The 23,523-nt window shown below is 44.2% G+C and overlaps 1 protein-coding gene across 2 annotated transcripts in view; it reads left to right on the forward strand.

The window, feature by feature from the left end:
• Positions 1-19,528, forward strand: part of lpgat1 (lysophosphatidylglycerol acyltransferase 1) — a 34,888-nt gene extending 15,360 nt beyond the window's left edge. For both annotated transcript variants that reach the window (XM_062411652.1, XM_062411653.1), the window contains exons 6-8: positions 4,612-4,738; positions 14,855-14,961; positions 16,607-19,528. In XM_062411652.1, the coding sequence (XP_062267636.1) occupies positions 4,612-4,738; positions 14,855-14,961; positions 16,607-16,758 (386 nt within the window). In that variant the 3' untranslated portion in view covers positions 16,759-19,528. The remainder of the gene's footprint in view (positions 1-4,611; positions 4,739-14,854; positions 14,962-16,606) is intronic.
• The last annotated feature ends 3,995 nt before the right edge of the window (positions 19,529-23,523 follow it).

The following is a 23,523-nucleotide window of genomic DNA, read 5'->3' on the forward strand; positions in this document are numbered from 1 at the left end:
ATTTAGACGGTGAAACCGTGAGGAAAACCCTCCTTCTCCTAAAGTCTGTGACCAGAGGTTCTGCTCTTATTTAAATATCTGCTCTGTGTTTGGCTCAGCTTATTATTAAGCATGTGACAAGGATGGAAACAGACCAGGTTTCAAATTCACTAAAGGCTGTGTTTAAGAAAAAAGAAAGAAAAATAACCGGTTTACAAAAAGGGAAAACAAGGAAGTCCACTCCTCTAGAAATATATGCAGCTTTTGTGTCTTAGACCCCCCCCCCCCCTTGTTATTTCTGACTTTTATAAAAGGTGAAATCAATAAAATATTAGTCATGAAAAATCAATGGATGAGTAAAGAATCAAACAAAACAAATCATGGAGTCGGAGTATTAAGAGAAGGTTGAAACAGCACAATTACTTAGTCAGTCTTTTTTTTTCTAGCCCCCTCAGTGGTGATTTGCAGGAGTCTGTTTTCCCTGACTAGGGACCAGTCCTAAATTCAGCCAATGAGGAGGGAGATAACTCAGCAATTATCAAGCTCTGAGAGAGAAAATACAATCTTTTTCACTTTTTAACAACAACAACAGAAAAAAACATCAACAAAGCTTGAAAACCAAGTGAGGTGAACGTTTCTAAATCCACAGTCTTTATGTCTATGTCTTTAAAAACAGTTCAGCAAGATCCAAGTGTTGATATCCCGCTTGCTTCTGGTTGTGCAGATGATCAATTTCTCTCATTTTCTGGGAAAGGTCTGAAAACTTAAATACATCCCTGGCTATGCCTGCTCGTTTAATTCCAGTTTGTACGGATAAACTGCTAAAATGCTGCTCTGGATTAACTGAATATTGCCACAAAATATGTTCATCAAATGACCACAATATATGGGATTGTTGCTAATAAACCATTAACTCTAGATTTTGGACCAAAAAACAACTTTTTCAGGGTATTAATCAGCAAAATGATCCAGACAAACTCTTCTTCAGAACGTTCCTCAGCAGAAAGCATGGCGTCATAAACACAGACGCACTGAGATGTCGATGCCTGTGCACGCTGCGTACTCAGTTTACCCAGCGGACTCGGCTGGCTCCGCTTCAAAATCCATTTTAAGGGTGCGGCGTGTTAATAGTAATTCTGAGACTTCAGGCCAGCGTTATTGAGAACGTGGTCCAGAGAGCTCAGCCTCCGTGGAGATTGCAAACACAGCTCTGTGTTCATCAGCCTCAGCACTAATGGGAAGAAGCTGTCGGTTTATCCCTCTGCAGGATGGACTGAAGGGGTTTCTCTTAATTAGCTGATGCAAAAGACAACACTGAGCAGTGTCACTCGTTTGCTGGATTTTGTGCCCTTTTGTGTAGTTTTTTGGCTTTTCCTGCTTATTTACAGTCTTTGGGCTTTTCTTCAGTGTCAACATATTAGACAGAGTTTATGTCTAGCCTCTGGCAGGAAGAGGGACCTTTTAGACATATCAGTCTTTGTGATATCCAATTGCACGCTTTGCTTTCCCATGCGTTTGTGTGTTTGCTGCACTTCCAGGTCTTTCCAGTTTGTTTTTTATTTATACATTCTTGTGTCCTTTCCTCTGTTCCAGCATCAGAAGGGGAATCTGGTTGCTGCAGTAGTGCTTGTCCTTCCACTCGAGTCTAGCTAATGGCATTAAAACCTAGGGCAAGACAAAAAACCCACATAGCCAGAGGAGCGTTATGTCCCTCATTATCCTCTGTGTGTGTTTGTGTGTGCTTGTGTGTTGAAAGACACAGCTCTGTCTCCCTGTGACCCTCCATGATGCTCTGCAGAGGTGCTCAGAGCTTGCTGACTCACTCGGAGACAAATGGGCCACTTGGAGAAAATAGGATTTGATGTAAATGTGTGTGCTGTAGTGTGTCGGCCATGCAATGTCACCCGAGCTAAATGCACTGCTCAGTGTGGATACAAAGCACAGGGGTCACTGGTTGCCACTGTAGATCCCAGTCTGCAGAGAGACTCGGTGTGCAGCTCAGGCCGATACGGTTTGTGTGTTGTAAAACAGTTGGCAGGTAAGCAAAGTCCAGAGCCGTGAGTCAGGTAGGGTGAGGCTCCATACGTCCCACAGGTAAATGCCTCCTGGTAATGGAGTTAGACAAATAAATTACACAAAGTAAATTAAACGATAAGTCATTATCATTACCTAACCCTAATCATTACCTAACCCTAACCCTAACCCTAACCCAGATAATCCTTAAAAAACACCTCATATTCCTCTATTTGTTAAAGTGCTTTACCTTTTGTAAACATGATTTTTGGACTGGGCTATTCACTTGGCCTGTGATTATGGTTCACCTGGTTATTCAAAGTTGGACTCTGGACTAAGAATCGTGAGGGTAAAATTAGTCGTATTTTTAGGTTTATACAAAATTGTAAATGTATTGCATGCGTTCAAATTCTCCAATGTGCTTCCTTAGATCCTCAGCAAACCATCTGCCAAGTTTGAAGTAGATCAGAAAAACTGTGTTGGAGGAATAAAGACAGCAATTCCTCACTTAAAAAAAATAATATATATATATAAACACCAACAGAAAAGATTTCATTCATTGTGTGCATAGAAATAAAGATGGTTTTAATATCTAAAAGTGTGAAATTGCTCATTAAAACACTTGGTAAGAAGCTAAGAATGAGTGTATTTACTGTGCTTGATATGATTACGTTTGATATTTAACTATTAGTGAATAATAAAACGAATATTGAGAAAGATAAAGTCAGTAAACAGAGGCCAAGCTTCACATGTATGACCTTTTAAAGAGGTTGGTGTACTGGTTAAACAGGAGGTATGCAAACACGGGATTAGCATATATACTATGTGTTCATTTTGGTTCAAGTAAGGGAGACGACTTCACATAACTTGATATTATGTTAGTTGTATATTGTCCTGCAGTGGGAGACGTCACCAGTGTTCAATTTTCATTTTAAATACCTGTCAATTTAATGGACTTCAACACATTGACTCAAACATTATATAAAATCTATACGGGAGTAAAGCATTGCAGCATCGCCATCGATGGCTTAATAAACCCAGACGTTAGACAGTGGCATCTATCACAGTATAAACAGCCCGGATAAATCTATAATAGCTGCCAAACTCCATAATCAAGGTTTTATAAATAGCTGCTGGTCTGCAGGATTGTGGCGTTGCTGGTTGTTATGGGTGACACTGTTTGTACGCAGGAACTCAAACTGACAAGGTGTCAGCCGCGATCTGCTCCAACCGCAGTTAATGTTGTGCACCTAAATCAAAGGATGTGTGTCTCTGTGTGTGTGTGTCTGCGAGCTACAGCTGTCTGTCCTCCACTATTGTTTGTGACGTCTCCATCTCCCTGCCTCCCCCCCTGTTCTGTCTCATGAGCAAGATTTCTGGTTTTCCTGACGCCGACACGGTGTAACCTCACAGGGCTGATCAGCTGTAAAACATTTCTCTACCGCATCACGTAGCCGTGGCATGTTTGCTTTGCATGAAGAAGTCGGTGTGTGTGTGTGTGTGTGTGCTCCGTGGGGGAAGTGCTCGCTACACAGTCCTTTTCAGGGTGTACGGACTGTGACATTAGTCAAGCAGTCAAATGTTGCACAGCTTCACCTCAGCCTCAGTTTGCATTTGTCCTCACTGGCCGAGGCTGCTGCTGCTTTGACACGTTTGTGCTTAGAGCAACACTCACTCGACATTTAGCTAATGTGCTTGTTTTCTATCAAAACCCTCGGGCAGATGTTATGATTGTAATCAGTTTCATCTCTGTGAGTCCAGGAAGTTAACAAGGCAGGGAGGTAATTACAGTCTCCAATACATAATTCAAAATGCTCTCACGCTTCTTATTATAAACAAATCTTCTGTCGGCATCTTTAAAAAACTGCCTGAAACTTATTTTAATGTTCATGCTTCGAATTTATTTCAGCCACAACTTTTCCACATACTACACAAGTAACCCACAGATAATGCCTTAGGCGTATGTAGTGGAGTTTATGTAGTAGAGTATAAAAATTAGCCTTTTAATGCCTCTTTTCATTTATTGTCTTTTGTTAATGCACAGGCGAGAGCAGAGCGCTGACCCAAAATACTGAACATAAATAATTGTACACTTGCACCCTGCAGCTACAAACCAGTCCAGTCTTCCCTCTTGCCTTCCTGTTTCATTACTTTCATCACCCGTTCCCCTCTAATCCTTCTTTAGATTGTAAATGAAATTACAAAATACCAGATTGGCTGTTTTCATAGTAATTTGTTGGTAGAATACCATGTAGGCCAAGAAGCTTTTGAGAGGATAAGAACCATTTTGCTGTGACTCACAGACGTAGCTTCCAGCCAAATTCAGTCTGGTTGGCGCTTCAGCTGGTTTGCACCAGTAACTGGCACATAACCAGCCTTCATTTGGCTGCACTGCTATGATATAATAATCTCCAGGGACATGTAATGGTTACATACTCAGTCTTGAAGATGGAGGAGTGAAATGTCACTGAATCTGTACGAGCTGCAGACCGATCCTGACCTGTGATTGGACACAAACAGGGAGACTGTACCTACTGGACGTGTGGATATGTTTTAGTTATTTATCCCCGTATGTCTTCTCGTCCTGCCATCTCACTTTCTGTGTTTCTTCCATGACAGGTAACAAGCGTCAAGGCCTGCAGTGGGTAATAGATGTGACCATAGCATACCCTAAAGCCAGACCCATGGACATCCAGACCTGGATCTTTGGCTACAGGCCTCCTACAGTCACACATGTACATTACAGGTAAGGACAAAATGTATATTGTGAAAACTAAATTGTGTCGTGTCTGAATGAAACGCCCTAGATGTTACTCAATAGGGGACAGTGGCAAAAAGAAAAGTCTTGATAGAAAAGAACTCAAAGTTGAAGCCTATTTTCTATTTGTTCACGTGTGCACTATAACGTTCTTAACATGGAGCTCGGGGAGAATGAGTGTGTGATCTCAGACACAACCAGTGACTCTGCTCATGTCACACTCAGGCTCTTATACATCTACCCATGTCCATGTCTATGTCTTCCCCACCGACCAGAGAGAAGTAGAAATCCACCTCATGAGAGGAATCGTGTTACCAGGGCGTCACATCACAGATCCATGATAGAGTTACACGTCTCTTGTATATTTAGTGCTCAGACTTTGAGACATCATACCATACCTGTGACTCACTTTACAAGCACTCCCCTCCAGAGGTCTGACTTATCACTGATTTCAAAGTCCACCCTCGACTAACACAGGTTCACTGCAGCCTAACCCACCTTGCATACCTCAGCAGAACCCACCCGAGGGCGAGGACTTACAATGGACCTTCACATGAGACACATCTTCTGCTGAATGCGTGGAACATTCCAGTCCCTGGTCGCGTTGCCTTGCTTTTCTGTCTCCTCGATTGGACTTCCCCTTCGATGAGGGTTTTTATCGCAGTTTAGAAAACATAACTCGTAAAAATTTGAATTCAGAGAAAAAGAGTGTTTACTTCAGGGCTGACTCTGCATAAAAAATAATGACATTTTTAAGCATCTACAAGGCCTCAGTGATTCCCTGCTATGATGCGTTAACAAAATATGAATGTTTATTATCTTTAATTAAATTAGTCACTTTATGTATATATATCTTTTTTCGTGCGGTATAAAGGGAGCAGTTGAAGTGAAGGCCCTTTTGAGATTGTGATTTCCATTTTTCATACGTCGCATGTTTTAGTGGATTCAAAATAATCTAGAGTTGAGGATAAACATTGGTTTAATTGTATAGTTTTTCTTCTGTGTTTTTCCAGCTATTACCGGAGTTCTGCTGTTGTTGTACTAGTTGAAAGAAATTCTGGTTGATGTTAGTGCTGCACAACATCAATGACTTTAAAAATAAATGCTGACATAGTAGATTGACAACAGGACCCTTTATGGACAATAGAGAAAATTCAGGATAGGAGACAAATTAAACTATCGTATTTACACTCAATCTCCCACATTCTGTGGCTAAAACAAATCTCTGCTCTACTGCAGAGTTAAGGCTCTGCCCCCTGTCCTGCTCTCACTGCCCTCCAGCTTCCCCTCTGTTGCTAATCCCTCCACTTGAGGATATGATAAAGGTGGACCAGGACCAGACTCAGTCCAAGGTCCTCTGTGCATTGTCTGGACAGGGCAGATCATTAGCGATGTGTCCAGGCTCGGGCAGGAGTCATCAAGTAGAAGTCGTGTTGACCCTTAGTGTCCCCTAGCACCCCTCAACAACTTCCTGACACTGCTTCCGTAGTTGTGCACTCCTCTACGTGCAGGGTGGGATAGGGGAAGGTAAAAGGTGATTTATGAACCTTGTCTTGCCGGGGCCTCTCCCAAGAGGCTCCTCTGCCCGCTTGGACTAAAGCAAAGGACTCATTAAGACTGTAATTAGACGAGCAGAGGATGCACTAGTCCCACTCCCACCTTGGGGACTCTCTAATCAGCCATCGACACAATCCGCTTCCCTCGCTCGGTCAGCAGCGCTGCATTCTGGGTACAGGCAGGGGAGGCACCCGACCAAGCTGAGGCCACAGCTGTTCCGGCTACGTGAGCACACACCCTGCTAACCGAGTCAGCGGCAGAGATCAGAGAGAAGTGAGATGCAGGTGCAGCGTCAACAAGAGGATTACTCTGCCGGCTGATCAAGGGAACACTGTGGGGGAGTCAGCGATATGATGCTGATAGGAGAGGTGGCTAGACGAGTGTGCCGCCCGGCGTCCGTGTTTCTACTGTGTCAGTCCAGGACACACACAAACACAGCTTACAGACATGACCTCCCGGTGAAATCTGGTTACAGAGTTTACCCAGAATTCTCCTTTTATACATGCACAACGCAGCGGGAGGTTTTCTGCACAGACGTGTTTACAGACAGGATGTGACTCATTAACTCCGCTGCATAGATCACGTCTGTTTACACAAACTCTCTTGATATCTACATGTGTGCTGCTTTTTCACCGGGAGACGTCTGCTCTCCCGGTGATGCAAAATCATTTGCTTCAGTCGAGGGAGACGCTTCAGTCCAAGAATCAGGTCGAGAGGAAGAGAGGTGGGGGGAATAAATAACTGGACGGTTAATCTGTACCAGAGATAAGGTTTGTTTTTTCATTTTTCCATCCAAAGCATATAACTGAAAGCATCTCATGGGTCAAGTTCAATGTGAAAGTTCAGGGACTTTCCCACTCTGTGGTTTGAGTCTGTTGCATCAGATTGTTGTTGGCAACCGTGTTGCAATGTGGTCTTGTGCAAAATTGAAGTGGAAGGATGTTCTTTGTTTGGACTAAGAGTCAATTTGAAACATTAACATTCTAAAAGTGTTGAAAGACACAAAGTGAGGTAAACAAAACTGCCTGACTGATATTGGCATGATTACAGTTCAAAAGCATTATGCTAAAAGTCATAAAATGAATAGTGTTATCAGAGAACAGTAAGAATAGAGGACCGTCAGGCAGTGTAATGGCTATGACATCAAGCAGAGTGTCAGCTGTCGGCCTTTATCGGTGATTCAGCATATTGAATCTGCAGTGGAGGCAGCGGGCGAGGGAGAGACTTTTCTGACCGTCTGCTCAACTTAGCAAATCACCGATTTCACACGATTATTGTGGTGTCACCTTATTTTTTCTTCATCTACAAGCAGGAGCAGAGCAGTGACCACTAAGCACCAGCTGAGCAGGGAAATGCCCGGCCAGTTTGTTTTTGTTTCTTTTTGGAGATGCTGCCTCTTCTGGTTTTTTATTTTTTGGATTATAAATACAGACTGCTGACCTGTTTATTAATTTCATCCCTCACAGGAGTTGAGCATAGGTGCATGTGAGCTGGTCGTGATCTGCAGCCTTTGTTTTGCGTTAAGAATTTGATCCATCTTCGATAAGTCACCTTGGAGCCTTTGATGCGACGGCCTCCGCCCGGCTGGTTTTATATCTGCCCTTGATCACAAACCGCCATTCTTGTCCTCGGCTGACATTTTATGGGACTGTGTAGATCACTGCCGTTTCCAAACAGTCAGCTGAGTATTGAGTAATACTCTGGATGAATCCACACTAAGCACTTTTTTGTAAAAAATCCCTCTGCCTCCCTCTTTCTGTCCCTGCCTCCCATCCTCACCCCTCAGCTCCACCCTCCTCCCTCACTGTCTCCGGCCCTCTCTCCATATAATCTCAGCCTCCCAGGCTGCAGCATCATAAGCCCTCTGTGAATGGCAGATGGGAGAGCTAGGTGGGTGTACACAGGCCAAGCGAGGGCAGTAGTGGGTGTTAAATATGTTGAAATCTTTTTCTTTTATAATGCACATTCTCCTCTGTATTTTTGTCGTGTGCTGCTCTGTGTGTTCTGGTTGGAAATCCTCTGAAAGGTGACGTGATTAATGGAGTCGGCGTCTTGCCTGGTCGTCACACGCACACCAGGCTTTTCTCTCCGAGACAGGACACACACACACGGTTGATGAGCTCACAGCCGTAAATGCCGTTTTTTGAGATATATTTTTTTATCTTAACACTTTGTTAAAAAAGCAGTGGCATCTGTTCTTACTGTTAATCAAACGCTACATTTCCAACTGTCTTTTTTTTTCTTTCTTAAACCAATTTGTGTTTATTGAGGTCGCCTCAGCCGCTCACCTGGATCGATATCCCTCACACTGGTGTTTACCTCTGAGCACAATTAGTGGCCTTGGTAATTAGAGATGGTGCCTGGGGATAATGAATGAGTAGAAGGTTGTTGAGTTGTTTTTTTTCTCGAAGCTCAGGATCTTCAGAGTACATGTGTCACCATAGAAACCGGTACAGGAATCACCCCCACACACTGAATTCATTCCACGGAGAATCCTCCTCAAGAGTTGTTAAAGCTCAGGCCCATTAGCAAAGGAAGACGTTATCAGATCATCAGCTCTGAAAGTAGAAATACATCAATGTGAAATTACAAGTATGTAATGTCGGACTTCATACATGTTGGTGGAATGTAAAGTGCTTTGAAGATGTTTAGAGTTCGACTGATTTATCAATTGGCCAATCGCAATAATGAAGTATAGAATAAATGCAGTAAAATATAGAATCGAAATCAACAAATGAAATTGAATAAGCAGAAGTAAAATCATAGATATAAAACCTGTCAGGTAAATAGTAAGTAAAAGATATATCACATTATAGAAGTATAATGAAGCATATAAATGTAAGATGTTTGTTAATCCAATATCTGCTTGTATTGAATGATAACATTTAAAAGCAGAACATTCTTCTTCATTGATTAATGAACCTTCATGAGGGTGAGCTAACGGTCGACCATACGTACCAGTGACAGTGTTTTTTTATGGCTCCTTCCTTGTGACCTCTGAACTGATAACAGGCCGAAACTCCAACACCAGTCTGTTAATAACCTCACACGGCTCCGCCCACAGCCGTCATCCCTCTCACGTGTGTCCTAACGTTCCAGCAGCGGCACCCTGTCACCGGTATGTGGTCCCAGGTGATGAGGTGAAAGTGCGCCGCTGCCGCGTAGACACACACTAATCGATGTGGGGTCAAAAGGGGACAAAATCAGGGTCATTTCGAACACAAAACATGTGAGTGTGGATGTAGCTCCAGCTATAAAGCCTTTCCTCAGGTTTCCCATTACTCAAAAGACAAATCATTACCAGGACAAGATCTCACATGTGTTCATTGTTTCTATCAGTCAATTCTAATTTTAAATCAACAATATCATTTAATGGACTCACCCTCACCAATAATACCGAGTGATAATCTGACTGCTCATTGGAACAAGAACGTGATAACTGGCTCTGGTATGGTCTCTAATACTTGGCCAGTCCAAAGCATGTGCAGCTATTTATAAGTCACTGATGTAAGAACATCATCAGTTGCAGCAGCTCCGTGATCGTGTTGACAAAACAGAAGCAATTCCCCATTAAGATTTTATCCATGAAGCTTCAAGTACTCTGAATACTTTTCCCCTTTTTAAAATTTGAACTGAAATTAGTCTTGTGTATCGACACGTCGGGGGGGGTTCTCAGCTCTCCTCCGTCTGGCTGAGCCTTTTTCACATTGGTTAGGTCGGAGAGTCTGCCATGTCCGTCGTTTCTGCTTGCAAACCATTTCCTGGAACAGAGACGGCCTCTAGTCGGAGAGGAAGCAGATTAAGGACTAAATGGAGCAATTAACGAGTGGAGTCCGACCATCCCTAGACTTCTCTCCGGCTGTAGATAAGCACTTCTTAGCCCTCCGTGAGGAAGAGCCCTAATGAGTGATGTGCAGTGTGTGTGGTTTACTTAGGATCCAAGTCGACTAGAAAGGTTTGATTATAGAAGGTCAGTTTAACATAAAAAAAGGTACTCTCTGTCTGATCGGTGCTTTTGGTGCTGAGGAAAATCAAAAGAGGGAACTTAAAGGCAGCAGTTTGGACGATGACTCTTTTCTTAACTAGAATAAGACGGACTGGAGATGGAGATTGGTGCCGAGCGCCGGCCTCCCAGGGCGCCGCTTGGTTTTTCAAGGCCTTACAATGACTGGCTTCCCTCCAAGGAGGCTTGTTGAGTGGACAGACCCTTCTCAGCCGCAGTCCAAACTCAATTAGCCTGTCAGCCCAGTTCGGAGGAAAAACAATATCTCAAGAATAAGGTCCCCGGGAGCTGAATGGTTCAAATGAGGCCGCAAGTGGCTTCTGATTCGCACTGCCATCGTAGGAAGGAGTCACAGAAGATGCAGTCAGGATGTAGTCGATGAAGACTTGGTAAAAGAGGCTGGGAATCAACTGGAGAAGCTGCATCTCTCTCTCTCTCTCTCTCTCTCTCTCTCTCGCTCCCCCCCCGCCCCCCGCCCCGCCAGCTGTCTGTCTCTGCGCCAGGGTGTCAGGTTAAGAAGCAGGTCGGTGCCAAGTGGGGTAGGGTGGAAACGAGTGCGCTGCCGTGGCCCCGCGCCAACATGTCGCCACCAGTTCCTCCCCAGCACCATCACTACTGTACCGTCTCCCACAAGCCACCATCCATTCTCACTCGGCACAATGAGGACACTGTAGAGCGACATTTCCATTTTTCCCACTAAGGGCAGGAGCGTTGCCAGCAGCTGTTTGGCTCGCTGGCGTCGCTCATTGTGATGCGGCTGCAAGTCGCTGCCGAGTCGATCAATCAGCCCGTTTGTTTTCTCTGAGTCGGAACAAGATCACCGATCAACTGGAGAACAACCTGTCACATCTGTAACGTCTCCATCGAGCTAGTAATTCATGCTACAATCATTTCATCTCATTACACTGTGATTTACTGTACACAGAGAAACAGATTGTTCTTTCATTTATTAAAAAAATGCAGAACGTCGTCTGGTACTTGTTGTGGATTTAATGCTTTTGCTAATTGGCAACATCCTAAAATATAAATACTTTCGAATCCATTTATCTATATCGCTTGTCGTTTGAGGTCCGGTTGAGGCTGGGTGCCCCCCGCCAGGTCGCCAGCGTACAGGGCCAACACACACACACACACACAAACCGGTATTCACTCTCACATTCACACCTACGCTCGATTTAGAGTCTCCCCATCAACCTAACCCTGCTGGGACTGTGGGAGGCTCTAGAGTAACCACAGCAAAGACACCATCCGAGCCAGGATACTGTTTCCCATGTTAGCGTGTTGCATGTAGCGTTGCCTCATCCAAACTCGAATGTCGACACCCGAACATCCTGATTGCTGCATGAATATTTCAGCTGTAGGAAAACGCAGTGGTGTCCACCTGCCTCCACCCAGGGCCTCAAAAAGCACAAATAATAATAATAGATAAGTGGTGAAGGCAAGTTCCTGTTTCCCTCCGCCCAGAATTACAGAGCTATCAGTTCACTTTTTCTGAGATCACCTGTGAAACACACTCCGGAGGTTTTGTCATATATTAAATGATACCACCGTCACTGATCACTGCTGTGGAGGAAATATGGCTCTATTCTCCACATTTAAAATAAATCCCAAACCGCAAATTACCGCCTGTCACTGCGACTAGAAAGCAGCTAACAGGAAAACACTGCTTCTGTTGTTGTAGCAACGACTTGCTTGTCCTTTGCTTTAGTTGCTGCTTTCTGTCCATGTGTTATGACATCGGTTTCATTACTGGAGGGGACGGATGTGTCGGTTCTTCTCAGCCCGTCTCTTAACTTCCTCTTCCCTCAGAGATGCGTCAGGGCTGGTTTGTTTGTTCCTGTGGCACAGTCACACAAAAGAAACCTGATATTCACAGACCCATGAGGAGAAGCTTTGGTTGAGTGTCCCACTTTGACCTCTAATCACCTGATCAGGGGGCTGCAGGACACTGGTTCCAGTTTTTTCAGGCAGCCTGAGCCACTCGAGTCTGGGGGGGGGCGGATTTAGCTGTTTAAAAAAAAAGCTCTTATCTTGAAATTTCAGCTTAACTCAAACCTTTGACGGATGAAAGCAGCAGATTTTGGTTGGTTTTATCTTGAATTTAAGAGTTTCATGCCACCGGGGACATAAAAGTTGCTTTACTTACACAGGACCTTGTTGTAGAGTTACACCCACACAGAGAATCGCTGGATTATGAGAAGTGTCCAGAGAAGATGTGCATTTCAAATTCACTAACCAAGCGGATGTCCGTGTTGAATCATCAGCTCCTTCACTTCTGGGCGGTGGAAGAAGGGGGCTCGGCCTTTTCCTGATTTGGTCATAGAGACCTCTTCAGTTCAGAGAGCAAGTTTTTCCTATAGAGATAGAGAGGGTCTGTGTCCTCTGTGACGGGAATCAAGTAAACCTGTAAATCAGATAGCACTCCAGGATCCTGGACTTACTTTTGTTTGACCAACCGTCCAAAACCCAAATATTCTGCTTTTATTAATATAAAACAATGAAATAAAGTTTGATGCATAGAATATTTCACATTTTTGCCTCAAAGCAAATTGATTTTCTGATTCAACTAATCAGTGCAAATTACTTTTGTGATGTATCACTCATTTTCTAAATTAAATATCAAAAGAAGTCTCACAGGTTCTTCCAGAGCCCAAGTGGACATTTTGAAAACCCAGTTATCCTCAAACCAATAATATATGACAACAAGGATAATCGGCCAATATTGACATTTGATTTGCTGTTTGATTTTATGTTTAATCTTGTTTATTCAGATCAATTTGTTGCCTCTAATAATACAAATTTAGACTCATTCACAACCTTACCTAAAATGTCTGAATATTTCTATTTCCGGTATGAATGACATCCTATTTTGGTGATTCATGTAAAAACTGACTCATGTAGCTGCCGCAGTCACCGAGGCTTTAAGTCACCACCGAACCTTCATACCTGCAACATAGCAGAGGAAACACGTCTGGCTTTTCAAGCAGCAGCTAAAGGTACAGACATCATCCTGACAGCAGAACTGTTGCCTTCCCTGAGATTGCTTTTTAATACATATCGAGCACTTTACCAATCAATACGGTATCACTTATTACTGCCCTCTTGCAGAAGCCTCCCTCACAGGCACAGATGTACTTTTACTGGTGGATGTTTTCCGGTCGGGAAATATTGAGCAAATGTAGAGTGCAGAGGAAATGCTTTGTCTGAGGGAGGAGACGGTAACCTCTATTTGAAGGTGACCAGTGGCTGCCTGTGTGGGAGTGCAGCCTACTAGAGACCCCTTCTGGCTATAAACAAGACTTCCTCTGCTTGTAGCAGGGACCCTGTTATCAGCCTCCTGCCGGTTTCACAATGTCGACCAGCGCAGCCGTCTTCCTGTTTCTCATTGTGATCGTAAAAAATATATATATATATACCACTCATCTTCATCGTCCCACTTTTCTTAATTAAACAATACTTTGTTCCCCATAGATCATAACCTTCAGTGGATAAAATATACAAGAGAAACAAAACATGTTTTTCAGACTATATTCTAATTATTATAAATTTTTTATCTTTAACCATGATTATGTAATAATCCACCCACCCAGTTCGGAGCTGGAACCAATCCCAGCTCACATTGGACGAGAGACCGGGTACTTCCTGGTCATTGGCTTATCACAGATCCAACATACAGATACACCCATTCAGGCCTACTTTCATATGTTCAATCATCAATTAATCTCACCCCATAAGAAAAAATAATTATACATATTAGCATTTTAAAGCCAAAGCAGAAAGTCCTTCCCAACAAAAGACTAAGTTAACTTGGAAACACACATTTTGTAGGACATTCGAATTTTGGATCATGAAGACGTAAATATCAAACATAACTTGTCACATATATCTATTTAGATATAGTTTGCCAGTATGAGCCGTTCACAGTCATATCGGAATCAGGAAGGTGATACAAAATCTTTTAAGATGCACTATAAGCTCTGTCATGATGGGTATTCTTGCTATTTCCTGACGTTCTGTCGAACAGGAAAGTACAGATACTACCTGTACCCAACACGATGTGTGATGTGCCCAACACACATCAGAAAGTGTCTGATTACTAAATGCTAACACCCTGAGCCCTTCTCCCCTTTTCAGGTTCTAATAGTGTCTCCGCTCCCTGAGGACACGGCTGCCTCCGAGTTCTGACAGCAAAAACGGAATTCACCTTTTTCCATCAGATTTTTTCTAACAGCCGTTTGGTGGAGCTACACAGTGTCTCCTGTTGCCCCCCCCCCTCCCGTCAGCACTCCTGTCTCCCCGTGACACCCTGACGAGCTTTGCCAGCTAATGAATCTCCAAGAACAAGCTGCAGCCGCCGCAAACACGCACACACGCCGCTGTAATAGACTCAGGGTTTGAAATAGACTCTCTCTGCTCGGGGGGGACCGCCGCTGACACCCTGCGTTCTCGACGGATCGATGCCGACAGTTTCTGCTGAGAGAGACGTCCTTTTCCCTGTCTCATCTCCACTGTCTCTCTCTCTCTCTCTCTCTCTCTTGCTTCAGGATGTACCCGATAAAAGAGGTTCCCGTGGAGGCAGAGGCCCTGACTGACTGGCTCTACAAGAGGTTTGAGGAGAAAGAAGAGCTGCTGACCTACTTCTATGACAAAGGTCTGTCTCGCCATGTCAGTTTGCTGAAGTCTCACTGTACTGATTGTGGAACACACTGACTCCAGCTGCTCCCTTCATGTCTGTAATAGATGTTTTACTCAGGCGTGAGGAATTACTTATTTATCATCATCATTATTTTCTGTCGAGTTGTGCACCAGTGTCATTTTTTTCACATTATGCCGTGGATAGATTTACAGCCGGAGAGTAACAGAGCTGAACTCTATAGTAAACAGAGAGTGATTCAGACTCGGTGTTCGAGCCCCGAGCCGCTGGGCGTTTGTTTCCTACGGTAATGTTTGACTAACATTAGAGCGGGGCTGTTCCTAGGAAACAGGCTGTCATCGTCCATGATGCGTTCACTGAGCTTAAGTTAGTCGTGGTTGTTTAATCAGACAATCAGGAGATGGGTTTGAGCTGTAAACCGCTCACAGTTGAATCCTCTATCATTCATCTGTAACCGAATCTTCCACTGGTCCTGTTGTTGCATCACCTGCTGAGTCACTCAGTGTTGTCTCTTTTGGTTTAGCTAATATTAGCCATCTTAATCGGTCAGAGTCAAAATAAACCTTCACATCAGCATAGAACTGTCGATTCAGCTCATTCAAAAGCAGCGCTACATGTTTGTTTTTCTTCCTAATCGTGTTTCCTGTCGCTAAGAACTCAAAACAGTCGTCGTTCATGAGATGGAGCTCCGAGTTTCTCCCGTCACAAGAGCGAGTTTGAGTGATGCAACTTAGATATACGCCTGTGTAAGAAGTTAGCCGTGTGAACGACTCTCACCTCATGAGAAATGGATCGATACACGGACAGGTGGCCCAACGTAAATATATGTTCAAAAAGCAAATAGAGAAACACTTGGGTATTGCATACTTATGACACTAGATGGTGAGGTACTGAACGTAAATGAGTAGTATTCTCTTACATGGTTCGCAGTTTTCGCTTCCATGGAGTAGTGTATATATCAGAGTTTTATATCATTACAAATGTAATATTGCACAACCACTGAACTTATTTTTGATATCTGTAAAATATTATATGATCACAATTTTTATGTATATTAGTTTTTGATATCCATAATGTATCATATACTTATAATATAACGTATGTTTTATTTGTTTGATATTGGCATGGAATGTTTGTATTAAATGTTCGATATCAGTATGTCTTAAATGTGGACCCCACTAAAAGTAGCTCTGTCTTAGGGTAGAGCTAATGGGGATCCCTCTAAATAAACAAAAATAAACAACAGGGAAGTGCAGGCTTAGATTGTCAAAATGAACCAGACGACAAATACACGGCTTCGTCCATGGACTCCTCCATATTGTGGTTGTTGTCATATAAACGGCTGTTTGTCGTCATGTTGCTCTACCAAACACAATGGTGGGCTTGCATCACTTTAGCCAGCTTTCCTGTTGTCCGTGTGAATTCAGTGCTGCGTCTCTTCCTCCACTGTCTCCCTATTTCACGCTTGTATCTGTCAACAAAGGCAGAAAAATTCCAGAAAAACATAAAGGAATAGACGTGATAACAGAAGTCGTAGATGTGTCTTTGAGCTGCAGCCAAGCCGTGGTCATCCCGGTTGAAGAGATGCTAAGAAATCGGCCTGAGAGCTAAATAGTGATTGTGTTTGTCCGCCTCTCAACAGGATCCTTCCCGACCCTGGACGGACACAAGTCAGCAGTCTCCCGGGAAATGACCCTGGACCCCGTGTGGCTGTGCATCATCCAGTCGTTTGCGTTTGCCTCCGGCTACATGTGGTACAGCGTCTTCCTGTACCTCTACTGCTGTCTATTCTGAGTGCGCTGATGAGCTGAGAGTCTTAATCGGACCACTGGAAAAGCCTCAGGATCGTTTGGTGTGTGGCCCAGCGTCGCGCTCGCCCCCTACGATGGATGAATGTACATTTGCAGCAGCGGAGCGACTCACCAGGAAACAATAAGCATATGAAGTACACACACACAAACACAAACACACAGATTAAAGAAACCCATACAGTATGAAACAGGTCACAGGCATAGTTAACGTACACACAACCCTAACGCCACACGTACTCGCGCCTGCGGCCTCGCAGAAGAATCTCTCGCACTCGTCACAACTCACATTTTGATGTTTACACGTAGACGCTGACACGTACATGACTTTTTATTCAGAGTTAACGAAACGAGGCTCAGGACTCCTCCAGAAGACGCCCTGGACCAGACTCTCCCGCTCCACCCCCCACCCCCTCCCATCCCAGGCTTTAGCCGTGGTAGTTTTACAGAGTGTAAATTGTGTGTATGGACGCGTGTGTGTGTGAGTGAATACATGTGATTTAGAAGCGTAATGTCCGCCCCTACTCTTCATCCTGGCAAGAGTTGATGAAGCCCACTGGACGTCTCTTGCCGCCCGCTGGCGACCCGGCTGGCCGCACCTTTCCGGAGCGAGAGGCTGTTTGAACTTTGAGGCTGCGCCGCCGGCCGCTCGTCTGGCCTTCATTGCACTAAGGAATCCATACTGCCCTGACTGCTCCCTGCCCCAGGAAGAGGCTCCTGAACGGTAGCTGTGGATGTTTTGTTGTTGTTTGTTTTCTTCCCTTTAAAACCTGCATATCACCACAGCTACAGCCATCGTTACTTGTTTTCTCTTTTTTGTCATCGTGACTTCTTTTTCCTGTGTCCTCCTTTTTGTCGAGGCAGTATTCTGAGCTCACTGAGAAAATAGAGGGGGGGGGGGATCATGTTTACACTGGCGGCCCTGCTGAAAGCCTAAAGAGACGGTGGCTATGATTCAGCGCTTGATTTAAGGATCTTTTTTTCCTGTTTCGTATGTGAAGGGAGGACGAGGAAGGCTAACTCGAAAACAAAACAAACAAACAAACAAAACAAAGAAAAAAAAAAAATCTGGTTGCAAGGACTGCAATCTGATCACCTACAGACTAACTCCCTCTTCGGTGGATCCTCTTTTTCACCCTCTGCTCTCCGACACACACACACACACTGGCAGACTCACAACCATGTGCAGCTACACAGCGGAGTAGACGTGTGTCTCCAGGATCATCTCAACGAGTCCGACTGATGAGGACACAGAAGACTCTTACTCCCCCGTTGGACTGAATAGTTTTACAAATATTTAAGCCATATGCTTAGTGTTTTTGGGGGTGGGGGGAAAAGACATCGGGGGGGTGGGGGAAGAAAATATAATTTGTTTTTTATAGGAAGCTACCCAAATGTTCAGCATTCTACGATAGACATTGTTGGCTTACAGAACTATAGGTGTCATTACTGTAAATTTACAGCATAACCTGCCTAACTGAGTGTGTGTGGTTGTTGTCCCCCCCGCCCCCATTTTTTGATATATATGAATTATGTCGTGTCGCTCTGTGACGTCAGAGAGCGGCGGCAACTTTACCACAAGTGGTCAAAAGTTTCTATTTCTTTTTAAATGACTTGAACTTTGGTCTTCATGTCACTGTATGTTTTAATCTTGTACATAACGAAGCTGAGGAAGAGTCTTTCCATGTTGAGACGATGAAGATGACTGCAGCGTTCTTCTCTCTTTTGGTTCCGCGATAATTTCAGAGAATTTTTAGTTTCAATGGTCCTGAATGTTTTTAAAAGAAGAAGAGGAAGAAGAAGAGAGCAAGGATTGTTCTCCCTTCTCCCTAACACTTCTCAGTGTTATCCTCCTGTATGTTTTCTTTCTTTTAATTCCAAACTCCTGAGCAGGAAGTAGAATTTCAAGTCATTACAGCTACTGTATGTTCTGGCCGTTTGCACAGTTTCAAACTTATACAATTGTACATTTTAAAATCGGTGGAAAGACCGCGTCTATCAGTACTAACCCCTGATGTCCTGGTCGACCCCAAATCCCTCAGAAGAAGCCGTTTCCTCCCTCTGTCTCTCTCGCTCGCTCGCTCGCTCTCTCTCTCTCTCTCTCTCTCTCTCGCTCTCGCTCTCGCTCTCTCTCTCTCTTTTGACGAACGTTTGATGTAAAGACAGTTTCGAGGAGTCGAGCTCAAGCTGGGTCAGCGAGGACGAGACCGCTCCTCGGCTACAAGGGAAGCTCCGGCAGAACCACGCAGCTGTTCTCTCTCGAATGTACTTGTGTTGTGGTGTCGAGGTCAACTCTCTGTAATTTGCTTAGCCTGCTTTAACGAGGAAAAAGTGTGGAGGAGCAGCTCTCTGCGTGCACCACTGTCGGTCGAAACCGTGTGAGATTCAACATAAGGGCTACCTGATCGGGTAGGTGGGTAACATTTTAAATTATAGGCTGTAGATGTGTTTCATCCAGCGGCCCTTTCAGATTCCCCTCCAACGTGAGAGTGACTGCAAATGAAGCTTCATTGCTTTTTCTTTCTTTTTTTTCTCAATTTTGTTTTTTATTTTGTTTTATGACCATGTTTCCAAAGAAGGCAGGGAAATAATGTTTTCCTAGATGTGGCTTTAGGAAATAAACACAATAGGGATTTAAACAAATTATACTAGAACTGTCTGTAATTTTCCATTTTGTACTCCTTTAATTCCTAGCTACACAGCCATTTTACAACACAAAAAACTTGTGCTGGAATAAAACATCATAAAGATCCTAACACGCGTGCTGCCTCTCTTTCATGTGTTTCTGCATCCGACACAGCAACTCTTTCGAAAAACAGAAAATGTGCACAAGAACAAAATCAGGATTTGAGGTATAGAAATGCTTAAAGCTCACCATTGCAGTCAAACGTTCATTTTATGTCTTTAATATTTAATAACTTTGTTAAACACAATAATCTATCGTCCGTTTAATGCTCACCTTTTTTTTTGTCTTTCCTCTGAGGCAGTTTTGTTTCTATTGATGAACAAGGGAAGCTCCAACCTTCCGAGTCTGTTTTACTAAAGGGAGATTTACACATCAATAAGAATGGATTCCATCGCACAAACTAGTTCTTGCCTCGAGATTGGTTTTGAGCTGCGGCCATCTGTCATAAAGTTGATCAATTAAAAAGGAAATCTGCAACAAATGTGACATTTTGTGTGACTTTTAAAGAACAAAATGCAGAGTATGTATTATTTATGTTTTTCCAGCTGAGATACCAAATGTTAATGTTGCATCCATAGACTGGTTGAAAACTGATGGTGGATTAGACAGAGGCCTGGATCAGTGTATGAACAGATTATATTAGATTTAAAGAAATGAATATGCTCCTATCAGGTTAAGTAGAATTAATTGCACAGATGTAATATATTAACTGTATTAGTGAGGATTAGACTCTGTTGTAGGTCCTGCAGAGATGTTTCTATAAAGTCCTGGATTCCCTCTGGTTTTAAGGTCACGCTCCTGCCACCACCACCGCTCACCATCTCTCCTCACTCATGATCCGGTGCTGAGAAACAACCTGCAGGTAACTGAACCCTGTTGCTCGGTTCTGTGCCCGTTGTTTAACTGTGGTGTCGGTCGCTGGCCTGTTGAAGGTCCCCGGTTTGTGTTGCAGAGCTCAGATTTCACGTGACATCGGGGATCTGATCGTGAGCTGATAAACTGCACGGATCTCTTTACTTCAGCTGGACGTTACATGTGTGAAGAAAGAGTTCCGAGCCCAGGTGTGAATGAAGTCTGCATTTTATGTTTTATTTCCTGCAATTGACAAATCGGTCATCATTTTCTCCAATTGGCTTGGATTTGGCTGCAACGCTGTTTGACCCTGAAACTCCAAAAGTGTTTAGTGGACTCAAACACTTCACCCCCCCACCCCCCCTGGCATAGTGCTGAGGAGCTAATGGGGGCTTTTTCATTTTTGGGTGAACAATCCCTTTAAGCTAAATGGACAGATGTGGTTAGAGGTTATGAAAAGAGAAGATAAATTCCCTAAATATTCAATAATGTCTTTAAGTACTAAAGTAGCATATATTACAAGTACAATGAGCTTCCACTGACACCTCTGCCAATTCACTGATTATCACTGTGCTGCAGATTGAGAGATGGTCAAGTCACATGACGCCGCCTGTGTCGGCTGCTGTCACGGTTGATATGTGCCGTGACATTTTTGGGATTCTCGGGACGGATGGAGACAAAGGGCGGCGTGGCTGGCCATCAACTCCATTTCTACAGCAGCCGGAGTGATGTGTGGAGGCCAAGGTCTGCAGGAGGGCCACGCGCTCCAGGCGGCCAATGAGAATCGAGGGAGGGAAACAGTGGGAAGTGAGCTGCGAAATGGGATTAAATATGCACCGAGCGCCACCAGCTCATCGAAGGGCTAAACAGTCAGGAGCCAACAGGGTGGCTGCAGCTCCGCCTGGTGTCCACGTGGAGAATCTCTCTCCAAGTGTCGCCCTCATCACTCAGTTAAGTCAGTCTCCAGAGGAACTTCATCCTTCCAGGGTTCCTCCTCCGACACCTGCAAGGAGCTCCATCACAGCACGCCCACCGCCCGAGGTCCTCGATGTCACGCTTTGATGGCAGCTCCCTCGTGAACGCCGCGGTGCACTATCACATCCATCTATGGAGAGGAGGCCAGGGTTGAAAATCACCGCAGCGGCCGCCGGCATCGCAGAGTCTCGTTGGGCCTTGCTGCAATTTGCAGGAGAGCATAATGGGAGTGACAGCTGACTCCGCAGTATCAAAGTCCCCTCGGATACACAATTCGGCCAATCACGAGTCAGTCTCAGCCGTCGTCATGACATTTCAGCCCATGATTCGAGTATAAAAAAAATAATTAAACCCTTATAATCTATACTGAAGCCCGCCACCAGGGGGCAGTCGAGAGTCGGTGGCTTCACTTTTCATTTATGTCACCTTGTGTGTGTGAGAGGCGTCTTTGATTAATGCTCAACCCCTAAAACAGGCGGAGTCAGTGGTGACATCCCCCTGTAGCCCCTCCCACCACAGGGCTGCAGTCCCCCCAGCAGAGATGAGGAGGTCACTATGGGACGTGTCCATCTGTCCTGCCTGTCGCTCCCGCTCAACTCCTGGCCTTTGAAGCAGGGGCGGCTGACGCCGGCTCGGCCTCGGGCACCCGACTGTCTCTGTTGTTATTAGCTGTTAGTTTTCCCCCCCGACCGTTTCTGGCTGATGTCCAAACTCCTCCAGCTCTTTGTAGGACTGACCTTTGCAGAGGCAGACTGACTGAGCGGCTTGGCTGCTCTCTCTCTCGGTGGTGTGAGCCGTGTCAGTGTGTGGCGCTGGCTGAGAGGAGGATTTGAACTCAACTGTTAGGCCCGTCCCGCCGAGAGGCCCGTTAGCTGAGCGGGAAACCCCCGAGTCTGCGTTTATCTCCGGGATCACACGTCAGTGTCCACCTGCAGAGAGAAAAACAATCTTCTATGTGTCACATGTGGGATTTAGCCAAGACAGGCTTTAGTTATAAACGCTTAATCTGATACCGATGCTCCACTGCTCTTCTTAGGTGTGAGTCGTGGCGTCAGAAATGGGATCACATGTGCAAGATATGACCGCGGCCTATAACGAGATTAAATCTTTTTGTTTAAAATGTAAGATCCTTAAGTGGCAATGAAATTCAGCTCAAACCTAAAGGCTTGAAGAAGATCCTTTAAATGGGAAAGATGCTATATGATAAGAAATGTATAATATAATAATTAAATTATGTGATGAAAAGATTCAACAAATCTTGACATTGAGGACGTCAGCACAAACAAGGCCTTTAAAACTGATTTTCTATTTTCGTGAGTGATTTTCTATCAAATGACCAATCGACTCAAACAGTTGAGAACTTCATCAGATTGTTTATAGTGAAGTCCTACTGAGTGTGAGACCCAGTAATGAGAGTCAGAGTGAGAGGTCGCTGCGTGTCGCCGCTCTCAGATGGAGACTCCTCAGGGGGTCCTGGTCAAATCCAAACACCCGTCAGCCTCCTCCTGTCTCTCACATACACAGCCATGGAAACTGCTCTGATGACAGCCACCGACCTTTTCCTGGATTCACAAATAACTGAGGATTGAACAGGGAGGCTGAACAGAGGCCTAAAGATCATGTCAATCCACATCACAGACAGAAAATAAACTGTTTAAAAAGCTATATTTTCAGATGCATCTGTAATGTTTAAATTCTGATTTTAGTTTTTTCTCACCTTCACTTCTAGACATCTGCTTTTATTGTTCTAGAGAAAACAAATGTCCGGGGCCTTCTCCAGCTGTAACTTGAATTACATTTAAGCATCAGAGAATAAGACACATAAGAAGTTTGTATTTAACTTATAATAACTTGAATTTCAACCCAAATCACGTGGAACCTTTCAATCCCAGGAACGTTTTATTCAAGAAACCAAATAGTTCCTGCAGACTCCTGTTGTTCTCCTGTGTTTCCAGGGGAGATGTGAAACTAGCCTGATGATGCATGAATGACCTCCAGCAGGTGGCGCTATAAATGAGCAGTAAAACACTGAAAAAACAGTTAGCATGGAGGAGATTCGAATGGTGCAGCTGTTGATCGTAAAGGGACGACGACGTCTCACAAAGCATTTCTGAAACACGGACACAGATTGTTCAGGCGACAGTGGAGACTGGAGCGCACCATAGAATAGTGATTTATTTGTTTGTTTGTTGACAGAACCTTGAATTATATTCATACATTTTAATGAAATGTGAAATC

This window comes from Platichthys flesus, chromosome 18 (genome assembly GCF_949316205.1).
Source record: "Platichthys flesus chromosome 18, fPlaFle2.1, whole genome shotgun sequence".
NCBI classification, from domain to species: domain Eukaryota; kingdom Metazoa; phylum Chordata; class Actinopteri; order Pleuronectiformes; family Pleuronectidae; genus Platichthys; species Platichthys flesus.